General features: G+C 43.4%; 1 protein-coding gene across 2 annotated transcripts in view; it reads right to left on the reverse strand.

The window, feature by feature from the left end:
* Positions 1-19,952, reverse strand: part of Chn2 (chimerin 2) — a 261,200-nt gene that overhangs the window by 221,271 nt on the left and 19,977 nt on the right. Inside the window, exon 1 of one of the 2 annotated variants that reach the window (XM_051152337.1) lies at positions 19,636-19,774. The exons of the other annotated variant lie outside the window; for it this stretch is intronic. Within the exon in view, the coding sequence (XP_051008294.1) occupies positions 19,636-19,759 (124 nt within the window). The 5' untranslated portion in view covers positions 19,760-19,774. Of the gene's footprint in view, positions 1-19,635; positions 19,775-19,952 lie in introns of those variants that run through there. 2 annotated transcript variants of the gene reach the window in all.

Here is a 19,952-nt window from a genome sequence, read left to right on the forward strand (position 1 = left end):
AAGAGTCACTCACGGTTCACACATGCTAGCTTCATGTACTGCTGGGCTGATACTCAGCCACACCAGCCATCTTCTTCAATCATTCGGGGCATGTTTCCAGGCTTCCACTTCAGTGTCTTGTATTGTTTCCCTGAGCTAGGCTCTTCTTTCCCCCAGATATATACTTAGTAGGTCCACTATTCCCTATGGGCTTTAGGAAGAAGTCCCCACACCAGGAAGGCCCTCGCCCGGCATCCTCAAACCCAATGCTTCCTGACATTGCATATCCCTATCTGTAGCCATCCCTTTCCTCACTGCTGGAACAGTGTAGCTGAAGGGTGACGAATGCTTTATTTTGGCTCACCAGTTCAGAGAAATTTCACTCCATTGTAGCTAGGAAGGCATGGAACCAGATGCTGGCGGCCAATCATTCCAGAGTATACAGACCGAACCAACAAGAAGACACACACTCCCAGTGACCTACTGTCTAGCAGGCAGGCCCCACTTCCTAAAGGCTCTGGGGCCTTTGAAATAGTGTCCTAGGTGGGATCCAAGCACTCAAACAGTAAGCCTAGGAAAGACATTTACATTCAAGTCATGATATCACTTTATCTTGTTTTACAGATTCTAATTAAGTACTTTATTTTCTAAGGTTTATTTATATTATGTTTGCAGGTGTTTGCCTTCATGTATGCAAGTGAACATGTATGTGTGGTGCAGTTGGAAGCAGGCATGAGATCCTGTGGATCTGGAATTTACAGATGGCTGTGGGTGCTGGGAACTGAGCCTGGATCCAACAAGTGCTCCTAACTGCGGAGCCATCTTTCCACCCCACTTTACCCTGTTTTTGCTTCCCAAGATTTTATCTACTTTTATTTACGGTCTGTTGCTCCCAGCCAGAATGCAAGCTTCTCAAAGATGTGACCTGCTGTGCTTCACTGGCATCTGTGCTCTTGGTGCCTGGAAGAACACTGGACACGTCATTGATGATTAATCAATATGTAGATAAACACATCTTTTCTTATCTTCCATATACTAAGACCATGTTTTCCTAGGATCATTGCCATGAAAAAGAAAATCTAGTATTCGGCCCAAAAAAAATGTGACACTGGAAGATGATAGACATATCACGTTTAAACTTCAGCTTTAAAAGGGAAGTAGATGTTCAAATGTGAGGGAGTGGCAGAGAATCCAACCAATGGAGCGACAGAATGATAAATGACGGCTTAACAAGATGTGTGCAGCAGGAACTATCCAACCAGCATCTGTTAGGTGTTTGGTTTTTTGGTTGGTTTTTTTATTGTTGTTGTTGTTGTTTGTTTGTTGGGTTTTTTTGGTTTTGTTTTGTTTTTTGTTTTTTTTTTTTGCCCTGGCCCCTAGACCCATGTACAAAGCACACTGGAGCTAGAGTGTCACCAGAATTTTCTCACTCTCTGCATGTTATTCAAGCCCTCTTCTGCTAGCTCATCTCCTTTTTGCATCTTTCAGCTCTCTAGCTGGAGCAGCTCTGCTTGGCTGGCCCTGGGGTCTCTGGTTCCATTGCTCAATCTCTGGCTCCCAGCATCTCTCCTGCCTCCAGGCTCACTCTTGTATCCTGAGCTCCTCTTGGCGTTGACCTGGGGAGGAGATGTAGGGTGGGAATGAGCCGGGAAAAGTTTCTGAGAAGTCTCCTCCTCACTTGATCTTTTTAGCCAAGTCCTTTGAAGCTATCTGAGTAAGCAAATAATTCTCATGATGACTCTTAATCATGAGAACAGAAAGTTGAAAATGTTCAGAACAGTTTTAGCTGGATGCATGCTAAAAAAAAAAAAAAAAGCATGCCATGTTTGTCTGAAAATGCAATGTGAGGTTCACTTTAAAAGGCAATGACAGCATGAGTTACTGAAACAATCAGGAATCTGATGAGGAATTTATAGACCTGCAAAGGCAAGGCCCAGAGCTGGGAAGTCTAGTTCCCCACCAGTCTTCCCCACTGAGCCAAGGGTGAGAGAGGTATTGGTAAATCTAATCTCAGTGAGCATTTTTTTATTATATGCATCACAATAGAGAACTGGTGTCTCCGGCTGATGGAGGCTTATCTCCTCCAGAACTAGGTCTTGCCTTAGGACCTTTATGAAAGCAGCTACTTGGCATGTGCTGGTGCTGCCCAACACCTTGTAATAGATGGAATAATGGCTCCAAGGAAGACCAAATCCTGACCCCAGAGCCACGGCATATGTCACCTCAGGTAGCACAGGGAATATGCAGGTGTGGCTAAGGAACTTGAGGTGAAACGTTATCCTGAATTGTCTAGACTGGGCTGAGGTAATTACAATAGCAGCAATTCTCAACCCGTGGGTCATGATCTCTTTGGTGGTCGAACAACCCTTTCACAGGGGTCGCCTAAGACCATCAGAAAATACAGGTATTACTTAGTGATTCATAAGTGAATCAGAATTATGGTTATGAAATAACAATGAAAATAGTGTTATGGTTGGGGGGTCACCACAGCATGAGGAACTGTATTAAAGTGTCGCAGCACTAGGAAGGTTGAGAACCACTGCCATATAGACAGAAGGCAAGCGAATGTAAGAGGAGACGAGAAAGGGGAAGCATAGGTCATAGCGATGCCAAGGAGCACGAGAAGCTTCTAGAAGCTGAGACAGAGTCTCCACCCCCACCCCTGTGCCTCCCAAAAGATTGCAGTCATGATGATCCACTTTAGATCTCTAACCAACCAACACTACACAATAGTCCACTTGTGATGTGTTTGGCCATTGCGTTTTAGTGATCCGTTACCAAGCAAGAATCAAACATGTGGCTTCACATTTAAATCCAGTCCACTAGCCAATTCTGGGTAAGAATGTGCGTACGGTGGAAGCCAGTAAAACTGTGCGGAATCACAATTCATGTGGTGACTGTGAACAGCAAAGATGTGAACATACAAACAGCCACAGAGAGCTCCACGAGGGGGCCATCCAGGTTTCCAGCACCCTCGCACCACTGGTGTAAGTATTGCTTTGGGAAGATGAGTTTCTAACCAGGTCTACACTGGTCACTTGTGACCATGTCCCCCATACACTCTTTAAGGGAGTTTGACACAGTCTGAATCTAGTGGATGAGAAGGCCACAATGGCAGCTGGTGTTAGTCACTAGTTCTGCAACGCTCTTAAGATTCTTTCTTCTCTTCTCACAGAAATCCTTCTCCCCGATGGGCTCTTGGTGAACTTCTGAGCTGCTTCCTCCTCCAGCAAAAGCTCCTCCTTCAGGCAAACCAGATAAGCCTGTGCACTAGAAGTGTCCGGCATCTGCAGCATGTGTGTCTCCATGGGGTATCTGCTTCTCAACAAAGACCGGGGGTGGGGGGGGGACATTAGGTTGCACAATGCTAGAAGAAACTCAAGGTCCTCACCGTCAGCACCATTCCAAGCACGGTATTCAACCATGGACCCAAAGTTATCATGCCTCCAAACAATCAACCCACTCCCTCTTAAATGTTAGCATTCCTTGTTTTCGTGAAAATCTAGGGCCCTTATTAAGAAAAAGTTACAGTGAAGACGACTGTCCCACTATTATCACCATAGCTTTCAAATCACCGACGCTATGAGGATTCTTCCCCCCTTTCCCCTGCCACTGACAACACGAGGAGAGAAGAGTCACAACACGAGGAGAGAAGAGTGCCTACGGTGGAAGCCAGTAAAGCTGTGCAGAATCACAATTCATGTGGTGACTGTGAACAGCAAAGATGTGAGCATACAAACAGCCACAGTGAGCTCCATGAAGGGGCCATGAGGGACTCCAACACACTCGCACCATTGGTGTATGTACTGTTGTAAAAATGAGTTTCTAAGCAGGTCTGCACTGGTCGCTTGTAACCATGTCCCCGTATACCCTTTAGGGGACATGACCTATGTCATGGTCATCCGACAGCAACCTCCATTCCATCTGCCAATTGTACGCCCCATTGCCACTGAGCAATATATTTGCAGGTTCCAGGGAGTAGATATGGGCACCAGGGGGTGGAGGGTGGGGGACACTATACAGACTACTATAAATACCTAACAAATTCTTCAGTGCCAATGTCTATTGTGAGATTTTCATAGTGCTGCTGAAGGTAAGCTGTTTTGACACAGGCCTTACTCTTCAAAACACAACAGTTCAGCCAATGATAACAGCTATTACTGTTGAACAATTTCTACACTCTGGACTCAAGTCAAAGCAAACCTTATGATTTAACTCATTCAGCCACGCATTCACCTTAGGTAATTAGGTGATTTGGGGTGGGGTGGGGTTAGCATTTTATAGAAAAGAAACCAGTACAAAGAGACTAATTCCTGTGCAAGTCATGTGACTACTTTGGTAGCAAAATAATAGGGTTAAACATGGGGACTCAAACCCTGGAAAATGAGCACTGAACCTGTGTTAAATGCCTTTAATGTAACCCCCCCAGGAAGTGCATTAACTGAATAAATGAAAGAAATGATAGAAATAAAGTATATTTTCAAACTAAAAGAAAGGCTAAAGAAAATTAATATAAGCCATAAGAAGAAGTGTTATGAAAACTGGGTTCTATTAGACGCAAGAGAAAAATTCAGTAAAAATAATCCATGAAAAGCCATTGTCACCACTGTTCCTTTAAAGTAATGTCTGCCATAAAACCAACTGAAGTTTTCATGGGAAGTATAAATAATAGTTCAGTAAGAAGCCTGCAAAATGTAATGGCATCCTGCATCCCATGAGCATCTGACAACTCTAAGCTATGTGAGTGCTCAGAGAGGGGATACGCCATCAGCTCAGATGGGAAGGGTGGCCGCCACAGACCCCATCATTCCAAAGAGAGCCGCCTCTGCTCTGAGGTGGAGACAAACACAAGCTCCGACTTCAGAGCAACAAGGATGAAATGAACCTTATGAAAATGTAAGAATGACTGCTTCCTAAACATGGTAATTACATCTCTTGAATGTACTTCCACGGGAGAGGGAAGGAGGGGGAAGAGGGAAAGGGAGGGAAGACAGGAGGGAGGGAGGGAAGGAGGGAGGGAGGGAGAGAGGGAGGGAGGGAAGGAGGGAGGGAGGGAGGGAATAATTCTCTTAAAGACAGAAAGAGTGTGATTCTGGGAGTTGGGCTTCTTGGCAATGAAAAGAAATGGATGAAAAGAAATCTGATACCTGATAGATGGGAGCACTCGCTGGCCAATAAACTAGAGAAAAGGTTACGAAAATAAAAAAGATTATTATTATTATTATTATTATTATTATTATTATTATTATTATTATTATTATTATTTTATTCAGTAGAATTGACAGGAAGACCAGTAAGAAAAGTGAAATTCCTATTTTAAAGTCCCATTTCACTCAAATCCTGACCACAAAAATGACAGCAAGTTCCTGAGCCTATTGTCTCATAACGTTGTCCTCACAAAGTGTCCAGGGTTTACGCTCCCGTTTGCACCCTGGATGATGGATTTCCTCACTGCCTCTCTCACCTGCAGCCAGAGGTCTTGTGGCCTGTCTCAACCGCAGCCAGGGGGGTCTCACAGCCCAAGTGCCCTGTCTGCTCCTCACACAATCAGCAGGATCACAGGATTCAGACAATGCGCTGGGAGTGAGGTCGGGTGGGTGCTGCCCTCTGTGCAATGTTTCCAGTGCTTTATGCTTGATTATTTCTCTAGCATTATTAGTAATAGATAGAAAGACTTAAAGTACAGTAACCTGAAGATAGCACACAGAGTCCCAGGGGGTGGTCCATCCACGCGGGATGGTGACTGTGTACTCTGATGAAGGCGAGCAGAGCAGCGGGGATGTTCTATTTTACTGAAAAGGGATGTTAAGATGCCACCCTTATACACAGCAGCCATAAACTGAAATACGAGCAACGGTATTAGAGGTATGATTTGGTCCCAGTGGAGGCAGCTAAAGGCTGGAAAATGAGGGGGAGAGCACTCACTCCACAGAAAGTGTAGCACCCTTGTCCCTTATTCCCACAGCAGTGACACTGTGCTATTTATCTTGTCTGCTGAGAATAAGAATATCCACTTATATACGTTCCTTTGGATTTTTACTTAATATTTTCACTAATGACTGGGAGAAAAATCACTTTAAGAGAAATGGTGATGAGAAAAGAGCATGAGACCAATTTTGAGTTGTAGACTTCAAAATCATTATGACTTTTAGCCAGTTAGACTCCTAAAGTCAGGAGTAACAGAAGGACAGTACAGACCGTGGAGATGGGCTGGCCATGAGTCACATGGGTGACACTGTCTGTGGTATATACAGAAGATGTCCTTGAACTCTTGTCCCTCCAAACCCACACAGCTTTCCCCCCAGGGTGGAGAGTTTTGCTGATTTAGTGACACTGTCTTTCACTTCTTTTGCTAATCCATAACCTGTTTGTTGTACCTGTAGAGCCCAGACACAATGATTAATAGTAACCAAGAACCAAAGGCCTAAAGCCCACTAGCCGTGTGTGTGTGTGTCTGTGTGTGTCTGTGTGTGTGTGTCTGTGTGTCTATGTGTCTGTATGCATATTTGTGTGTGTCATATGTGTGTGTTGGTATGTGTATGTGTGTGTGGGGGGGTATGGGTGTGTATGTGTGTCTCTGTATATATGTGTTGTGTGTGTATATGTATGTGTGGTATGTGTGTCTGTGTGTATCTGTGGTGTGTGTTTTTGTGTGTATATGTGTGTTTGTGGTATGTGTGTGCATTTGTGTGTATGTGTATGTATATGTATGTGTGGTGTGTGTGTATGTGTGTCTGTGGTGTGGGGTATATGTCGTGTGTGTGCTTGTGTGTATGTGTATGTATGTGTGTGTCTGTGGTGTGGTATGTTTGTCTGTGTATGAGATATGTGTGGTGTGTGTGCGTGTGTGTCTTTGTGTATGTGTATGTATGTGTGTGTGTCTGTGGTGTGTGTGGTGTGCATGTGTGTTGTGTCTGTGTGTGTCTGTGGTGTGTGTATACGTGCCTGTGTGGGGTGGGGTGTGTGTGTGTGTGTGTGTGTGTGTGTGTGAGAGAGAGAGAGAGAGAGAGAGAGGGAGATCAAGTTGAAATTAAGCAGCAGATACACACTGAAGGGCAGAACAGTTTTCCCCAGAGAAAGCACAGACCCCGGCCTGACACGTGCAATAGAGCTTATTTGAGCCTCTACAGACCTCCCGCCAGACTCATCCCTGTGTACTTGGCAGTGAGTAGTGCTGGAATAAAAACTTTGCCAGTTCCTGGTTTCAGTCATAAACCAGACAACTTCGCTGTCCCCGTCTGCAAAGTGGGCCTAATGAAAACACTCGCTCTCCTCGCAGAACGAGTGCACTACAACCATTTACGGGCTTCACATCACAAGCTTGGGGTTCTGAGATGCAAACTGATGAGTATCACCTGTGTGTCCTTTACACCGGTCAATATTAATAAATACAATACCCAATGCTAGGAACGAGCAAATAAATGCCATTGTAGGCAATGAAGAAGCCTTTGTAGTTAAGTCACACAAAAAGTTATGTCAAGGAGCTGAAGGGATGGAGAGAGTCAAGAGCATGCACTGCTCTTGCAGAGGACCCGGCACACGTGCCAGGCAGCTCCTCACTGCCCGTCACTCTAGCTCCAAAAAAGCAGACAGCCATCTTATGGACCCCAAGAATGCTTGCCCTCAAGTGTATTACCTGCCCCCTGACAGACATATATATTTTAAATAATAAAAATAAGTCTAAAAATAAAATGTTATCATTTTTTAAAATTCAGGATTTGGAGATATTACAAGGACAAACACTTCTTGCATGGAAAAGGGATCACACATTGGGACAGCTTGTAGGTTTTACATATAAAGAGGGTTTTCACTGAGCAGCTGAGAAAATGAATGAACTGAACTTTAAAAGGAGAGTGGGATATGACTTTTTCACGTACTCTGGTGCCTCACATTTGACCATGTCCCCTGCAGGGGGAGACCTGGCGGCACTCAGAGGAAGGACAGCAGGTTACCAAAAAGAGACTTGATACCCTATGAGCATATACAGGCGGAGGTAATCCCCCTCAGGAACAGTCATAGGGGAGGGGAATAAGGGGAAAAGGGGAGGGAGGGAAGAATGGGAGGACACAAGGGATGGGATAACCATTGAGATGTAACAAGAATAAATTAATAATAAAAAATTTAAAAAAATAAAAAATAAAAGAAAGGGAGATTGGGTTTATATTATAAACTTCAATCCTAGAACTATCTTTCAAATAGAGAAAACACTTTTTCTGAGGCGACAGAAATACAAGCATTCTAGAAAAACAGACACCTGGCAGGAGCCTACAAGTACGTTGGGTAACTGCTTCTTCAGACTTTCGGGGGGGGTTATGTCCCTGTCACCCTCCACTCTGCCAGTGTTGTTAGAAAGCAGCTGTGCTAGCATGAATGGGCCTGGCTGGGGGGCTGATAGCACTGTATTTACAATAGGTGGCAGGCTGGGCTTGGCCCGTATGCCAGAGTTTTCCAAGTCCTCATCTAAGTTCCCTTCCAGTTGTAGAATCATCATCTTTGAAGTGTAACACTAGCACCTGCTCACAATCAAACCAAATGAAAAGTTCTATCACACGCTATGGTGGCTGAGTGACGTGTCACTGGAGTAGGGGAAATTCTGTCAATCGAGAGTTTGGGACCATAATTAATGGTCATAATAATTCATCTGGATAATACATCATTGATTTTTCTTCTTCTTCTTCTTAGCAAAACAGAAACATGTTTACATATGTTTATGGCTATAACATCCAGACTTTGTAATTCAAGTGTATAATCTTACAATCTGGTGCACTTGGCAGCATCCACCATATGCTGTGCTTCCTCGTCTTGTCTGCCAGTAGGAAGTATTTTTAGATAAGGTACAGACGTGTGGGGGTGATAATACTCCTGTCCTTTCTCCAGCCACCGCTCTTTTAGCTTAACCATCTTCATCTTGCTCCACTCCTGCAAAGAAGACTAAACCAGAACCCTGAGCTAGGGAGGTAACCAGTGGACAGCAGATGGTCACACTAGGTGAGGGGGACAGAGCCAGGCAAACCACATCCCGGGGAGTGCTGTGAGGGTTAAAGCCGGAAATTAACTCCATCCTGGGGTTCACGGGCCAAAGGCGGAGTGCAAGTCACTGGGCTAGGAAATGAGGCCAAGTTAGAGGAGAGTGGGAGCATAGGGAAGAGTGGGTGAGAAGTGAGAGTCCAGGAAGGAGATCAGGCTGCAGTGCCAGAGGCGCATTGCTTGGCACTGTGCCCTGAGGCTGGTGGGTGGACTGGCCTCCTGGAAACCTGGGTCAGAGCAGACAAACAACCCCCCCCACCTGCCTTTATCACTGTGCCGGAAGCCAAATCCTCTTGGACTTTGGTCATGTTAGCTTCACTGCCCTGTTTATTTATTTCCTGACAATACCCAGTAAAAAGGCTGTTGATGTCTTAAACACAAATGAGTAGAACCCATCAAATACCGTTGACCTGATTTCAAGATGTAACACATGCATAAATACATGTATTACCTACACACAGATGCAAATACACACACACACACACAAGTGCTTATGCAGTCATCCTGCAAGACCCATGAGAGACCGGATCCAAGGCACCCTGTAGATACTGAAGCCTCTGTGTGCTCAAGTTCCTTATACAAACCGGCATGCTATTTAACATAACTTGTGTGTATCTACTCAGATACGTAAAGTCATCTACTTTACTTATGATAGCAAGTGCAATGTAAATGCTATGCAAATAGTTCTCATGCTGTGTTTCATGGGAAATAAGAATGAGAAAGGGCCTGTGCATATATTAAGAACAGATGCAGATTTTTTTCTAAATATTTAAAAAAAAATCTATGTTTGGTTGATTCTGCAGGTGTGTGGCTATAGAGACGGGTGTGTGCATGCACCCCCCACCCCCGTGTGTGTGTGTGTGTGTGTGTGTGTGTGTGTGTATGTGTGTGTGTGTGTGTGTGTGTATGTGTGTGTGTGTGTGTGTGTGTGTGTGTGTGTGTGTGTGTGGTGTTTTAAGGCACCCTTCTGCACATTAACTTCCAGGTACCATACTTTTTAATAACACAGGGCAGATGATTTCTAACTTGGACCCTTTTGAATAGGGATACGCTTGATGGATGCTAGTTTTCTATCTCATTTTACATGAACGTTTTGCAACCTGGATTTAGTAATGGAATAGTTGGTACTAGGCAAGGAAAGAGGGATGGTCTTTATGTCACTTCCAGTTATTTCTGTTGTCAGTGACCTGTATCACAAGCACTGATTCTATTTTTTGATGAAAAAGGAATAAGGAAAACTGTGTAGACCAGTGACTACGAGTAAAATTCAAGTGACTACTGGCTTCAGGATCAGACAAAAATCCAGACTCAGTTTGCTGTTTGAGCTGTTTCCATGGGGATGGTACACATCTCAAATGCAAATGATTGCTGCGTGACAACTCCAGTTACAACCCAACCAGCAAAATACACACCAAATGGCTGGTGGATGCAATGGAGTTGCATTCCTTTGCAGGCCCAGTCCTTGCAGCTCCTATCACAAGTGACTTCTAGATGCTGCAAACCCAGGCCGACTTAGTAAGGGAAAAGCATGCCCCATAAATAAGGAGTGACACTTCCTCAGAGAAGGAGAAGCAATGCTCAAGAGCGGGCTAAGGGCCTTATCAGTCACATACACTGCTTTGGAATGAAGAATAAAAGTGAAATTCAAGCAACCCACAGCAGAAAGGAAGGCAATTGCTAGTCAGAAAAAAATATGAAAATTGAAAGTGAAATACTTTGAGTTGGAGGAGCCAGCCTGGGTTACATAGCAACCTTGTGGCCATCTGAGTCACATAGCCTAAAAAAAGAAAAATTTAAAGAATAAAAAAGAGACAAAGGATTTAAACCAAGTCCTTAAAATCCTCAGACTGGAAGGCCTGTTACAGGTTATTGCAAACTGAAAGAAGTAAAGTTTAAGAGAGAGTCTCAGGCTGGACAGTTGTGACACATGCCACCCAGCACTTGGGAGGCAGAGGCAGGAGTATCTCTGTGAGTTTGAGGCAAGCCTGGTCTACAATGTGAGTCCAGGAAAGTTAAGGCTACACAGAGAAACCCTGTCTCAAAAGGGGGGGGGGGGGAGTGTGTCTCAGAGAGAAACCTCCTTCCTCCAGGAAATACTATTTGTATTTTTTAAATCGCTTCAAATAAAAAAATTTTTTAAAAAATCACTTTCAATGGGCTGCCTTTCAGCTTACTGAAAATTTGAAAGCCTCAGAGCCAGTTCCCTAACAGCGACCTTGCCGGGCCACTCCATCCCAGGCTCGCCTAGCACACTCACATCATGTTAGTTTCCAAAACTTCCAAATTCTTCAGTTCCTAGATTTTTGACAGATAATCTTAAAATGTTAAATTTCCTTTCCTTTTCCACACTTCGGAACGACGCAGCCATTCCTATTCGATCATTAAAGGACAGCTCGTTGTTCTATGTTTTTCCCTCACAGAGAATTTATGTATCAAAAGATTTTTTTTTTAAGGAAAGTGATTTAATATGGCTTTTCTCTGGCCCAGAAAATAGCTATAAATATAAAATTCGTCCTCATACAATGCTCTTAATTATAAGATAAGCAGTCTTCCTTGTTCACTGAATCCCACGCTGTTTATATTTTCGAGTGGAATGACACAAAGCAAACAGCTTGTAGGGCACGGTTCAGAATAACACTTTAACCTCAGGAAAGTTCAGTGAATATGACACCCTCACAATGACCGGAACTGCCCCCACCCCTTCCTGTGACACAGTAAGTCACCTTGAGAGGGGAGGGATTAGTGGAAGCCCTCAGTCCTTAGCTTGTGGGGAGCTCACGGGAGAGGCCAGCACCTGTTGTCTGTCCTCGGGATATGAGGCAGGGCTTTGCCTTGCTCCTGGATGAGCATCCGTCACACCTCACGGAAAACCAGGTCAGGAATGGAGACATGCCGAAGTAGTGGACTGAACTGATCTGGGAACTTTAACTGCTTTGGATAATTGTGTCTCTCTTTGCCTAACCTTCAGGGAGGCATGAGCCCCAAACAAACAGTTCTCAATATAGGTTGCTAACTGGACTGCTAGCAATTTTTTTTTCTTTCTGTTTTACCACATCCAGGTTTTGCAATATATGGTCTGACTATTATTTCTGCAACCTCCCCTTACGTTTGTTTGTTTAGTTAGTTAGTTAGTTAGTTACAGATAAGGTCTTGCCAAGGAGCCCAGGCTGGCTTTCAAACAGAGGGTCTCCATCATCTGTCTCCCAGGGCTAGAGTATACACACCTGTTGCCGGGCCATGCCATCTTGATTTAGACAAATTTCTGGGTTAATTTAGCTCATCTGTGACACCTGTGATGGCACTCTGGGAGGAAGTAACCAGTCTCATTTTGGTCTGCTGTTAATCTAGAAGGTGTTCAAAAGAGGCTGGGGTTCCTAGCTCTTGCAATACCCTGCATCTCACTGCCATCTTGCTGTGACTGAAAACAGAGGTGTCCACTGAAGCAGGCTCCAAATGGCCCTACAGAGGGGGAGGGGGTCAGCATCGCAAATCATTTCCAAGACCCAAATAAGTTCTCCCGAATGGGACTCTGCCCCGATCCCTTTTCGCAGTCTCCAGGAGGCGATGCGTGTTTTGCTCATTATGAATCATTCTCTCCGTTCCTTTCTACTGAAGCCAGGAAGAGACGCGTACTTAGAAGCCGCCTCGCTGGCTCTGCTCACAGCACAGCACATGACAGTAAGATCATCCCGTGCTCTCTCATGTGAAAACATTGAATAGCACTATACCAACTCTGAGACCGTTCTAAATGTGCAACCAAAAGTGCCTTATTAACTCTAATTCCTGCATCAGCCAGTTGTTCCAGGTCCTTTCTATTGTTCTTCGCAATACCACTTTTTATAAGCAGGGAGGGAATAATTTCCATATTTTTTCAGATACTTTACACTGAGACAAAAAAAAAGCCAATGACTAGAGTCAGGCAGTTAGCAATGAGCCATGAGCCATGAGAGAGAGAGAGAGAGAGAGAGAGAGAGAGAGAGAGAGAGAGAGAGAGAGAGAGAAAATGTGTGTTTGTGCATGTGTCCTATGATTTCTTTTTAAATAATGTAGGGTCTTACAAATAAACCATTTGTGCATTTAACAAAAGTGGAAATTATTTGTAATGTGAGTACTTTATGTCTGCATGTGTTAGAGGCTGTGATGAAACTCAGAGCCTTCCACGTGCTGTGCATTTATCTTACCACTGAGCTCTACTCTTGGCCAAATTTCTTCTTATCATACCTTAAAGAATCAGTTAAATTTTAGTAGCATCTGACCACAGGCATATCTGCTATGTTCACTGAAAGGTCAATGAACCATAAATTGTTTCATAATTTTTTTGTAATTGGGGAAATTACATTAATGGGCAACAGTCCCACCTAATTGTTTCTCTTTGGTAAGTGGCCGTTTTCCCTGATGAAAAACTTCCTGTGCTCTCCCTCTCTCTTTCCCTTCCTTCCTTGTTTGTCTCCCTTCCTCCCTCCCTCCCTTCTTTCTTTCTTTCTTTCCATCACTCACTCCTTATTTTGTGTGTGTGGTGGGGGGTGTGGGTGTGTGTGTGGGGGGGAATCTGTTGTCTGTGGATCCATTTCTGTGTCTATATGTGTTACTGGGGACAGAACTCAGGGCCCACTGTGTAAAGTACATTTACTATTGAGCAATTTGTACAATTCCTAGCCCTTCCCCATCCTTCTCTATGGCACTTCAGGTAGCCTTGGGCTCACTGGTACCCCAGGCAGGCTACCCTGCACTCCCAGTCTCCTCCTTTTCAGCCTCCTGCATAACTGATACAGGCCTGTGCCAGCACGCCAAGTTATTGAATTAAAAAAAAAAAAAAAAAAAAAGGCTTGAATTTCACTGCCAGTGTGGTTGAAGACCGCCAAGTCAAAATCATTTTCATATTTTAAGATATTAAAAAATATGTCACAGACATGGGGGTAGGTATGTCACAAGGTAAACCTTCATATACTGCTGAATGGATGGACAAACTAAATAAAATCACTTTAGCAAACTCTGGCAGTATTCTATAAAGCTGAACATGTGTACAGCCTGATCTAGCAATTCCACATAAGAATAACAATATCACATTTTGAGTAATAATCTCAAATTGAAAACAGCCAAAGAGCTAAGACAAGAGGTAAATAGAAATAAATGTGTAGAAATTAGAATATCCTACAGCAAGGAGCCTTGGGTAGGCACAACCTATCAATGAATCTCAAAACCAGTGTGGATGAAAGAATCTAGTCACAAAGGTATTCTGAAGGATATACTACTTGTCTTGACCTAATATAGAATCTGAATTGTGATTAGTGGGGTTGGGGGAGGGGGTGGACTAGTAATTAGAAAACAGTTTCATTGGAGAGCCCAGGTAGATTGATTTTAGCCAGATGGGATGGGAGGAGAAGGCTGAGAGCAGAGATAAGGCTAAAGCAATGGAAGGTGAGGGGCTGTGACCACAGAGAATTCCAACCAAAGAAGAGAGAAGGAGAGCGGATTCCTTACACAGCATCACCAACAGGATTAAGAGCTTGATTCTGTCCGTCTGTTTCATTTCCGCCATTCTGCTGGGAGGTAGCAGATCTTGACATCATTCGCACTTCCTTGAGAACTAACCACTCAGTAATCTTTCTATTTGTTGTTTGGCAATGGTGATATTCTCATCTCTGAAGAACTGTTTGAGAATTCTGCTGAATCTTGCCCCAGTTTTAATTGAATTGAGTGTACTTTACCTATTGTTTTTATAGAATCTATATATTCTAGTACAAAACACTCTTTCAGATACATGTGTCTGTACCAATTACCTCTAGACTATATTTCTTTGACCTATTCATATACCCTTAACCAATGGCATACCATCTTAATGACTAGTGCTTTACAGTAAGTCTTAATAGCTCCAAGTATTGGAAATATACATTCTCTTTAAATTCTTAATAATGGTTCATTATTCATAGCTCTTTGCATTTTCATTTAGATTTTGGAGAAATGTTACAATTTTTATTTTCCAGAAACCTATAAATGTTGCTTGCATTTCAGATGACGAGATAAGATGAGAACTGTACCCACGATTTACTAATACATGGCCTAGGCTGAGCCCAGAGCATTTCTATTAACTATCCCTAGGCCTAGGCCAAGTGGAAGCTTCTAGTCTCTGTACAAGACAGGACCTTGAAGGCGTCAGCTTCCAGCCTCCATCTACTAACCTGGGCCTAGATTGCTTTCAGCCTCTGAGGCTTACTGCTGAATAAACTCACTCTTTCTAGCTCCTTCTGAACTCTGGCTTGATAGTTCAACTCAGCTATTCTGGCTCACACTCATCTCCAAACTGATTCCAATTGGCTTCTCGTGGCTTCTTGTTGCTCTGCTTTGAAGAAACAAAACAAAACCAAAACTGTCCCTGAACTCCGTAAACTGAACTGCACAGAACTGCACCAAACTGTACGGTACTCCCTAACTCTACTGTACTGTCTCCCAGAACTAACATACACACACTCCCTCCCTCCCCCCCTTTCTCCGTCCCTTCCTCCCTCCCTCCCCCTCCCCCCTTCTCTTAAATAGCTTCTCTTTCCTGTCTGTTCTCATGCGAGTTGACAGTATCCTATCTCTGACTCATTCTGTCAAATCTTTCTCTGATTCATCACTTTGTCTCTTCCTCAATTAGATTGTTTGGGATTAAAGATGTGTACTAAATTCCAGAAAGAGGGATTAAAGGTGCGTGCTAAGGGTGTGTCCATATTCTAGCAAATCACCCAGGCCTAGGTCTTTGGATGTGCTCCCTTGCCAGAGCAGCCATGTTGTGGATTAAAATTCCTCCACAAAAACCATACTGGATGTTGTCAAATTTTAAAATTTCTACATCTTTCTCCCTTTGATTTCTGATCATAGTTTTGCAGCTGCCTCATGACTTGGCCTGCACTCAAGCAGCCCTAGCCTCAGTACTAAGAGATTCTGAAAATCGTTAGCTCTGGAATGTGTCCATGGCTATTGTGCTTTTACAAACCATGATTTGGGATTTAATTCACCGATTATCTTCTGGTCTCCTGAGTTGGATATGCCAATGAAAATGTCAATGTTTTTTGCTACTCCATACATTTAAAATGTGAGTCCCCTCTCCCCAGGTGCTGATCCAGCTCACTGCACATGCTGCGTCTTCATTAGATTGGTTGCTTATCCTGAAATTCTCTTCTGTTGAATGGAAATGCCTCCACCATGGGTTAATTTTAAGCAGCATGCTTAATTTTCAAATACTTGGAAATTTCTTAGTGATATTTCTGCTACTTAGCCGTAATTCAATTTTATGCTGGTCAGAGCATACATAATGATTCCAGTCCTTTGATATTTACCCAGACATACTTTTCTGGCCAAAATTCATTTTTGTTACATGTCCCATAAGTACTTAAAATGACTCATACACGTTTTAAAAGAATCAGTAGTTGGGTGAATTACTCTGTATTTGTCAAATAAGTCAGTTAATCATATTTTTCAAAATTTTTATTCACACTTCTATGTGAAATGTATGTGTGTGTGTGTTGTGTGCATGTGCACATGTGTGTGAGTATATACACCCATGCAGAGGACAGAGGGCATTGTGTGTCTTCCTCTGTCATTCTCCACCTTAGTTTTCAAGACAGGGTCTCTCGATGAGTCTGAAGCTCAGTGTTTTGGCCAGTGTTTCCTAGTGTGCGTACTGTTATGTCTATGCTACTGAGGAGCCATATATGGTGAAGATCAGGGACAAGAGAAGGGGGATGCCACAATTCCAAATGAAACCAAAATTTTCCATGATCCTTTAGAGTTTACAAATATCCCAATGAACCATTTTCCCTGAGCTGTCTTTTCAATGCAAGATGATAAAGTTACAACAAAGCTAACTCCACTTTTATTAATATCTGAACTCCGCCTTTTAAACAAAGTTAACGACTTCTGATTACCCATCCCAGCTCATCAGTGTGAGAAACTGAGGCCGCTCTGAGGTAACTGCTTTCCTGTGCTCATGAGGAGATTTCCACCTCCATGCTCAGAGGCCTTCCTCCCCACTCAACTAAACCCAGCCTTCCAGCTCGAGGCCCAAGGATAGTGCTGAGATGTCACCTTATCACACCCACATCTTTTATTTAGGCACCCTCAGAAGCAGGCACACACTCGAGAGGAAATCACTTATTTGCTCCCATCAACTAAAGGAAGAGCCAGAATTAAAAACAGTAATCCCAAAGGACTTTGAGACCTTAAACGCATCCTGTAACCTGCCTCCCAACTAAATATTTACACTCAAATTAAAAAAAAAGCATTGTTGGGACCCTTTCATCTGGAAGATTAAGCTTTACTTTAAATTAAAGCTCTGATACATCACGACTTCCAAGTCTGTCTCAGACATCACCAGAGCCAAGGGTGTGTGTTCTCTTGGCCTTCCTAGTCTACCGGAGTGAACAGAGGTCAAAATTTAAAGTTCGCTTTCCATATATGGAAGACTAATAAGGATCCACATGAGTAATTTCCAGATAGAGAGGGCTATCTGGGAAGAAATGCTCTATGTGCACACTGCTAGTTAAAAATATGCTGAGTCCCCTGCAATTACTGTGTTGGGGTGGCGGGGGGGGGGCGGCAGGCCGAGCACTAGGTCAGATAACTAGTGTGGTTTGCTCTTTGCAAGGCACAGCCTGAGATGATATAAAAATAATTATATGCACAAACCAGATTTTCCAAACTGCTTATTCCGCTTCTAGGTCAGTATAGCTGGACCAGCCCTCAGGAACTTAAGGTTTATAGCCGACCATGAACAGCCACTTTGCTTGTGTTTCTTCTGTGTACTGCTCCATCCATTTAGGTAGGATTGTCCTTTACTCCGAATAAGGACAGTTAAGTTAGAGGACATCAAAGCCGTGCTGCTGCAGAAGTCGGATAGCAGCTTCATTACTATGTAATTAAAACTTCAGGCTTCACACACAACCTGGTACTCAACTGCTTGGAGCTCAGTCTATCACAGTGCAGCAGGACGTATTATTTTTATAACTAGATCCGCAGAAGGCAGCAGTTTTCCCTTCTCTCCACTTGAACCAATTCCTGGTCGTTTGTATGTTTTTTTTTTAAATATTAATTTTTGCCTTTAATAGAAAGGAACGTGAAGCATCAGTCAGTCTTTGCGACAGCTAGATTGCACTGTCAGGACCAGAGATGTAAAGCGTAGCCTACCCGTAAACCAGCACACACTTCGCTTTGGTCCTGGCTGCTGGCGAAGAGAGCGCAAGCACACTGTAAGCACAGAGGGGGATGGGGACAAATGGCCGCCAGAGATAAATGAAAAGGTAGCCAAAAAAACCAAACCAAAACAAAACAAATCTGTGATTTCATGAAGATCTACTGTGATTTCATGACAGATCTGAAGAATTCCACCATGAGACAAAGGACAGTTTTAGGAGGCATGGTCAGTGGTTTTAAAAATGGACACGTGTTGTGGGGGGAGAGGCCTCTTGGCAGGTTTCCAAGTCCATCAATTATCTCATTCCTAGTGGGATTTCCACCTACCCCTGTGTACGCCACCAATTTCCCCAGCCCTAATTGTCTTTTCCTTTCTCTCAGATATACTGCAGAGTCTCCACGTCTCTGGAAATTAATCACTATTTGAGAGATTAATTGGAATTTTAAGGTTATTAATTGTAATTTCCTCTTCATCTTTTTTTTTTTTTTTTTTTAATTTTAAGGGGATCTACAAGGACTCCTGTAGTACCCAAATTGCATATTAGAGAGAGGGAGAAGAAAGCTCCACCCATCTCTGAGACTTTTGACTGGACTGTGTCAGTTATCACACCTAGAGAATTACTTAGACTTAGTTATAACCCACACCTGAGGATTTAAGAAAAAAAAAAAAAAAAAAAACAGCTTACATAAGCAGAATGTATGTAACTATTAAAATTTCCAGCAATGCCATTTTCACTTTCAACTGCCTTGTGTTCAAAGTAAACCATTTAAAGAAGAGGAATCAATTATTTGAAAGCTAAAGACAGGCTGTACCTGAAACTTTGTCCCATGGATTATGGTCATTTGAAGTTTTATTTCCCCTGGGAATGGACTGCTCAGGGTGCTGCCACAGAGATAGGTGTATGCACACGCAAAACACACAGCTTTGCACCCAAACACATCCTTGTCCTGGGATGACATGTCAACAAGTATTTTAACATCTTTTAAGACTTATTTTAGTATGCTGTATGTATGAATATTTTACCAACATGCATACATGTGCACCACATGTGTGTCTGGTACCCTCAGGGGTCGGGAAAGTGTGTCAGATTCCCTGTGACTGGAGTTACCAATGGTTGTGAGCTACCAAGTGGGTACTGGGAATTGAGCCTGGGTCCTCTCCAAGAGCAACAAGTGTGTTTACCCTCTGATCCAACTCTCTAGCCCAGCAATAGTATTTTTGATCATAAGTAAATGTCTCTTGGCATAACGTAAACATTGGATTGCCACTCAGAAGAAGCACAGACCTTGAGAGACAGATCTGGAGGTGCGTGCTGGTTTTTAAACAAAGTGTCCTTTATGGCAGGGAGCTTCAGGCCCAGTTCCAGGCTAAAAGAGACCATTAATCCAGGAGGTGCCTCCAAACCGTGACATTTACAGAAGCCCAGACAATGAGAAAATGGGTGTGTCCAATCTAACCTGAATAAGTACTTCTGCCAGGGAAAGTGGAGAAAGTGGCCAGCTTCCCCTTGCAGCCTGTGTGTCCTGAGCTTAGAGGCCAAACCAGCACCACCGTCTGTAAGAGTCTCCAGTCTACTGGCATCTATGAAGAAGACAGAGAAAACACAGAAGCCATAGAAACTTGGGCAAACTCTGAAGCGTCAGTAGTTAACAGCTGTTGATGGGTTCCCAGGGTCTGTGTGGTGTGGCAAGGCCCACTGCCACTCTCACTCTTTGGCTTATCAACTTTTTCAGTGAAGTTATGTCTGTCTGTCTGTCTGTCTGTCTCTCACTTA

The sequence above is a fragment of the Acomys russatus genome, chromosome 10, assembly GCF_903995435.1.
Source record: "Acomys russatus chromosome 10, mAcoRus1.1, whole genome shotgun sequence".
Taxonomy (NCBI): domain Eukaryota; kingdom Metazoa; phylum Chordata; class Mammalia; order Rodentia; family Muridae; genus Acomys; species Acomys russatus.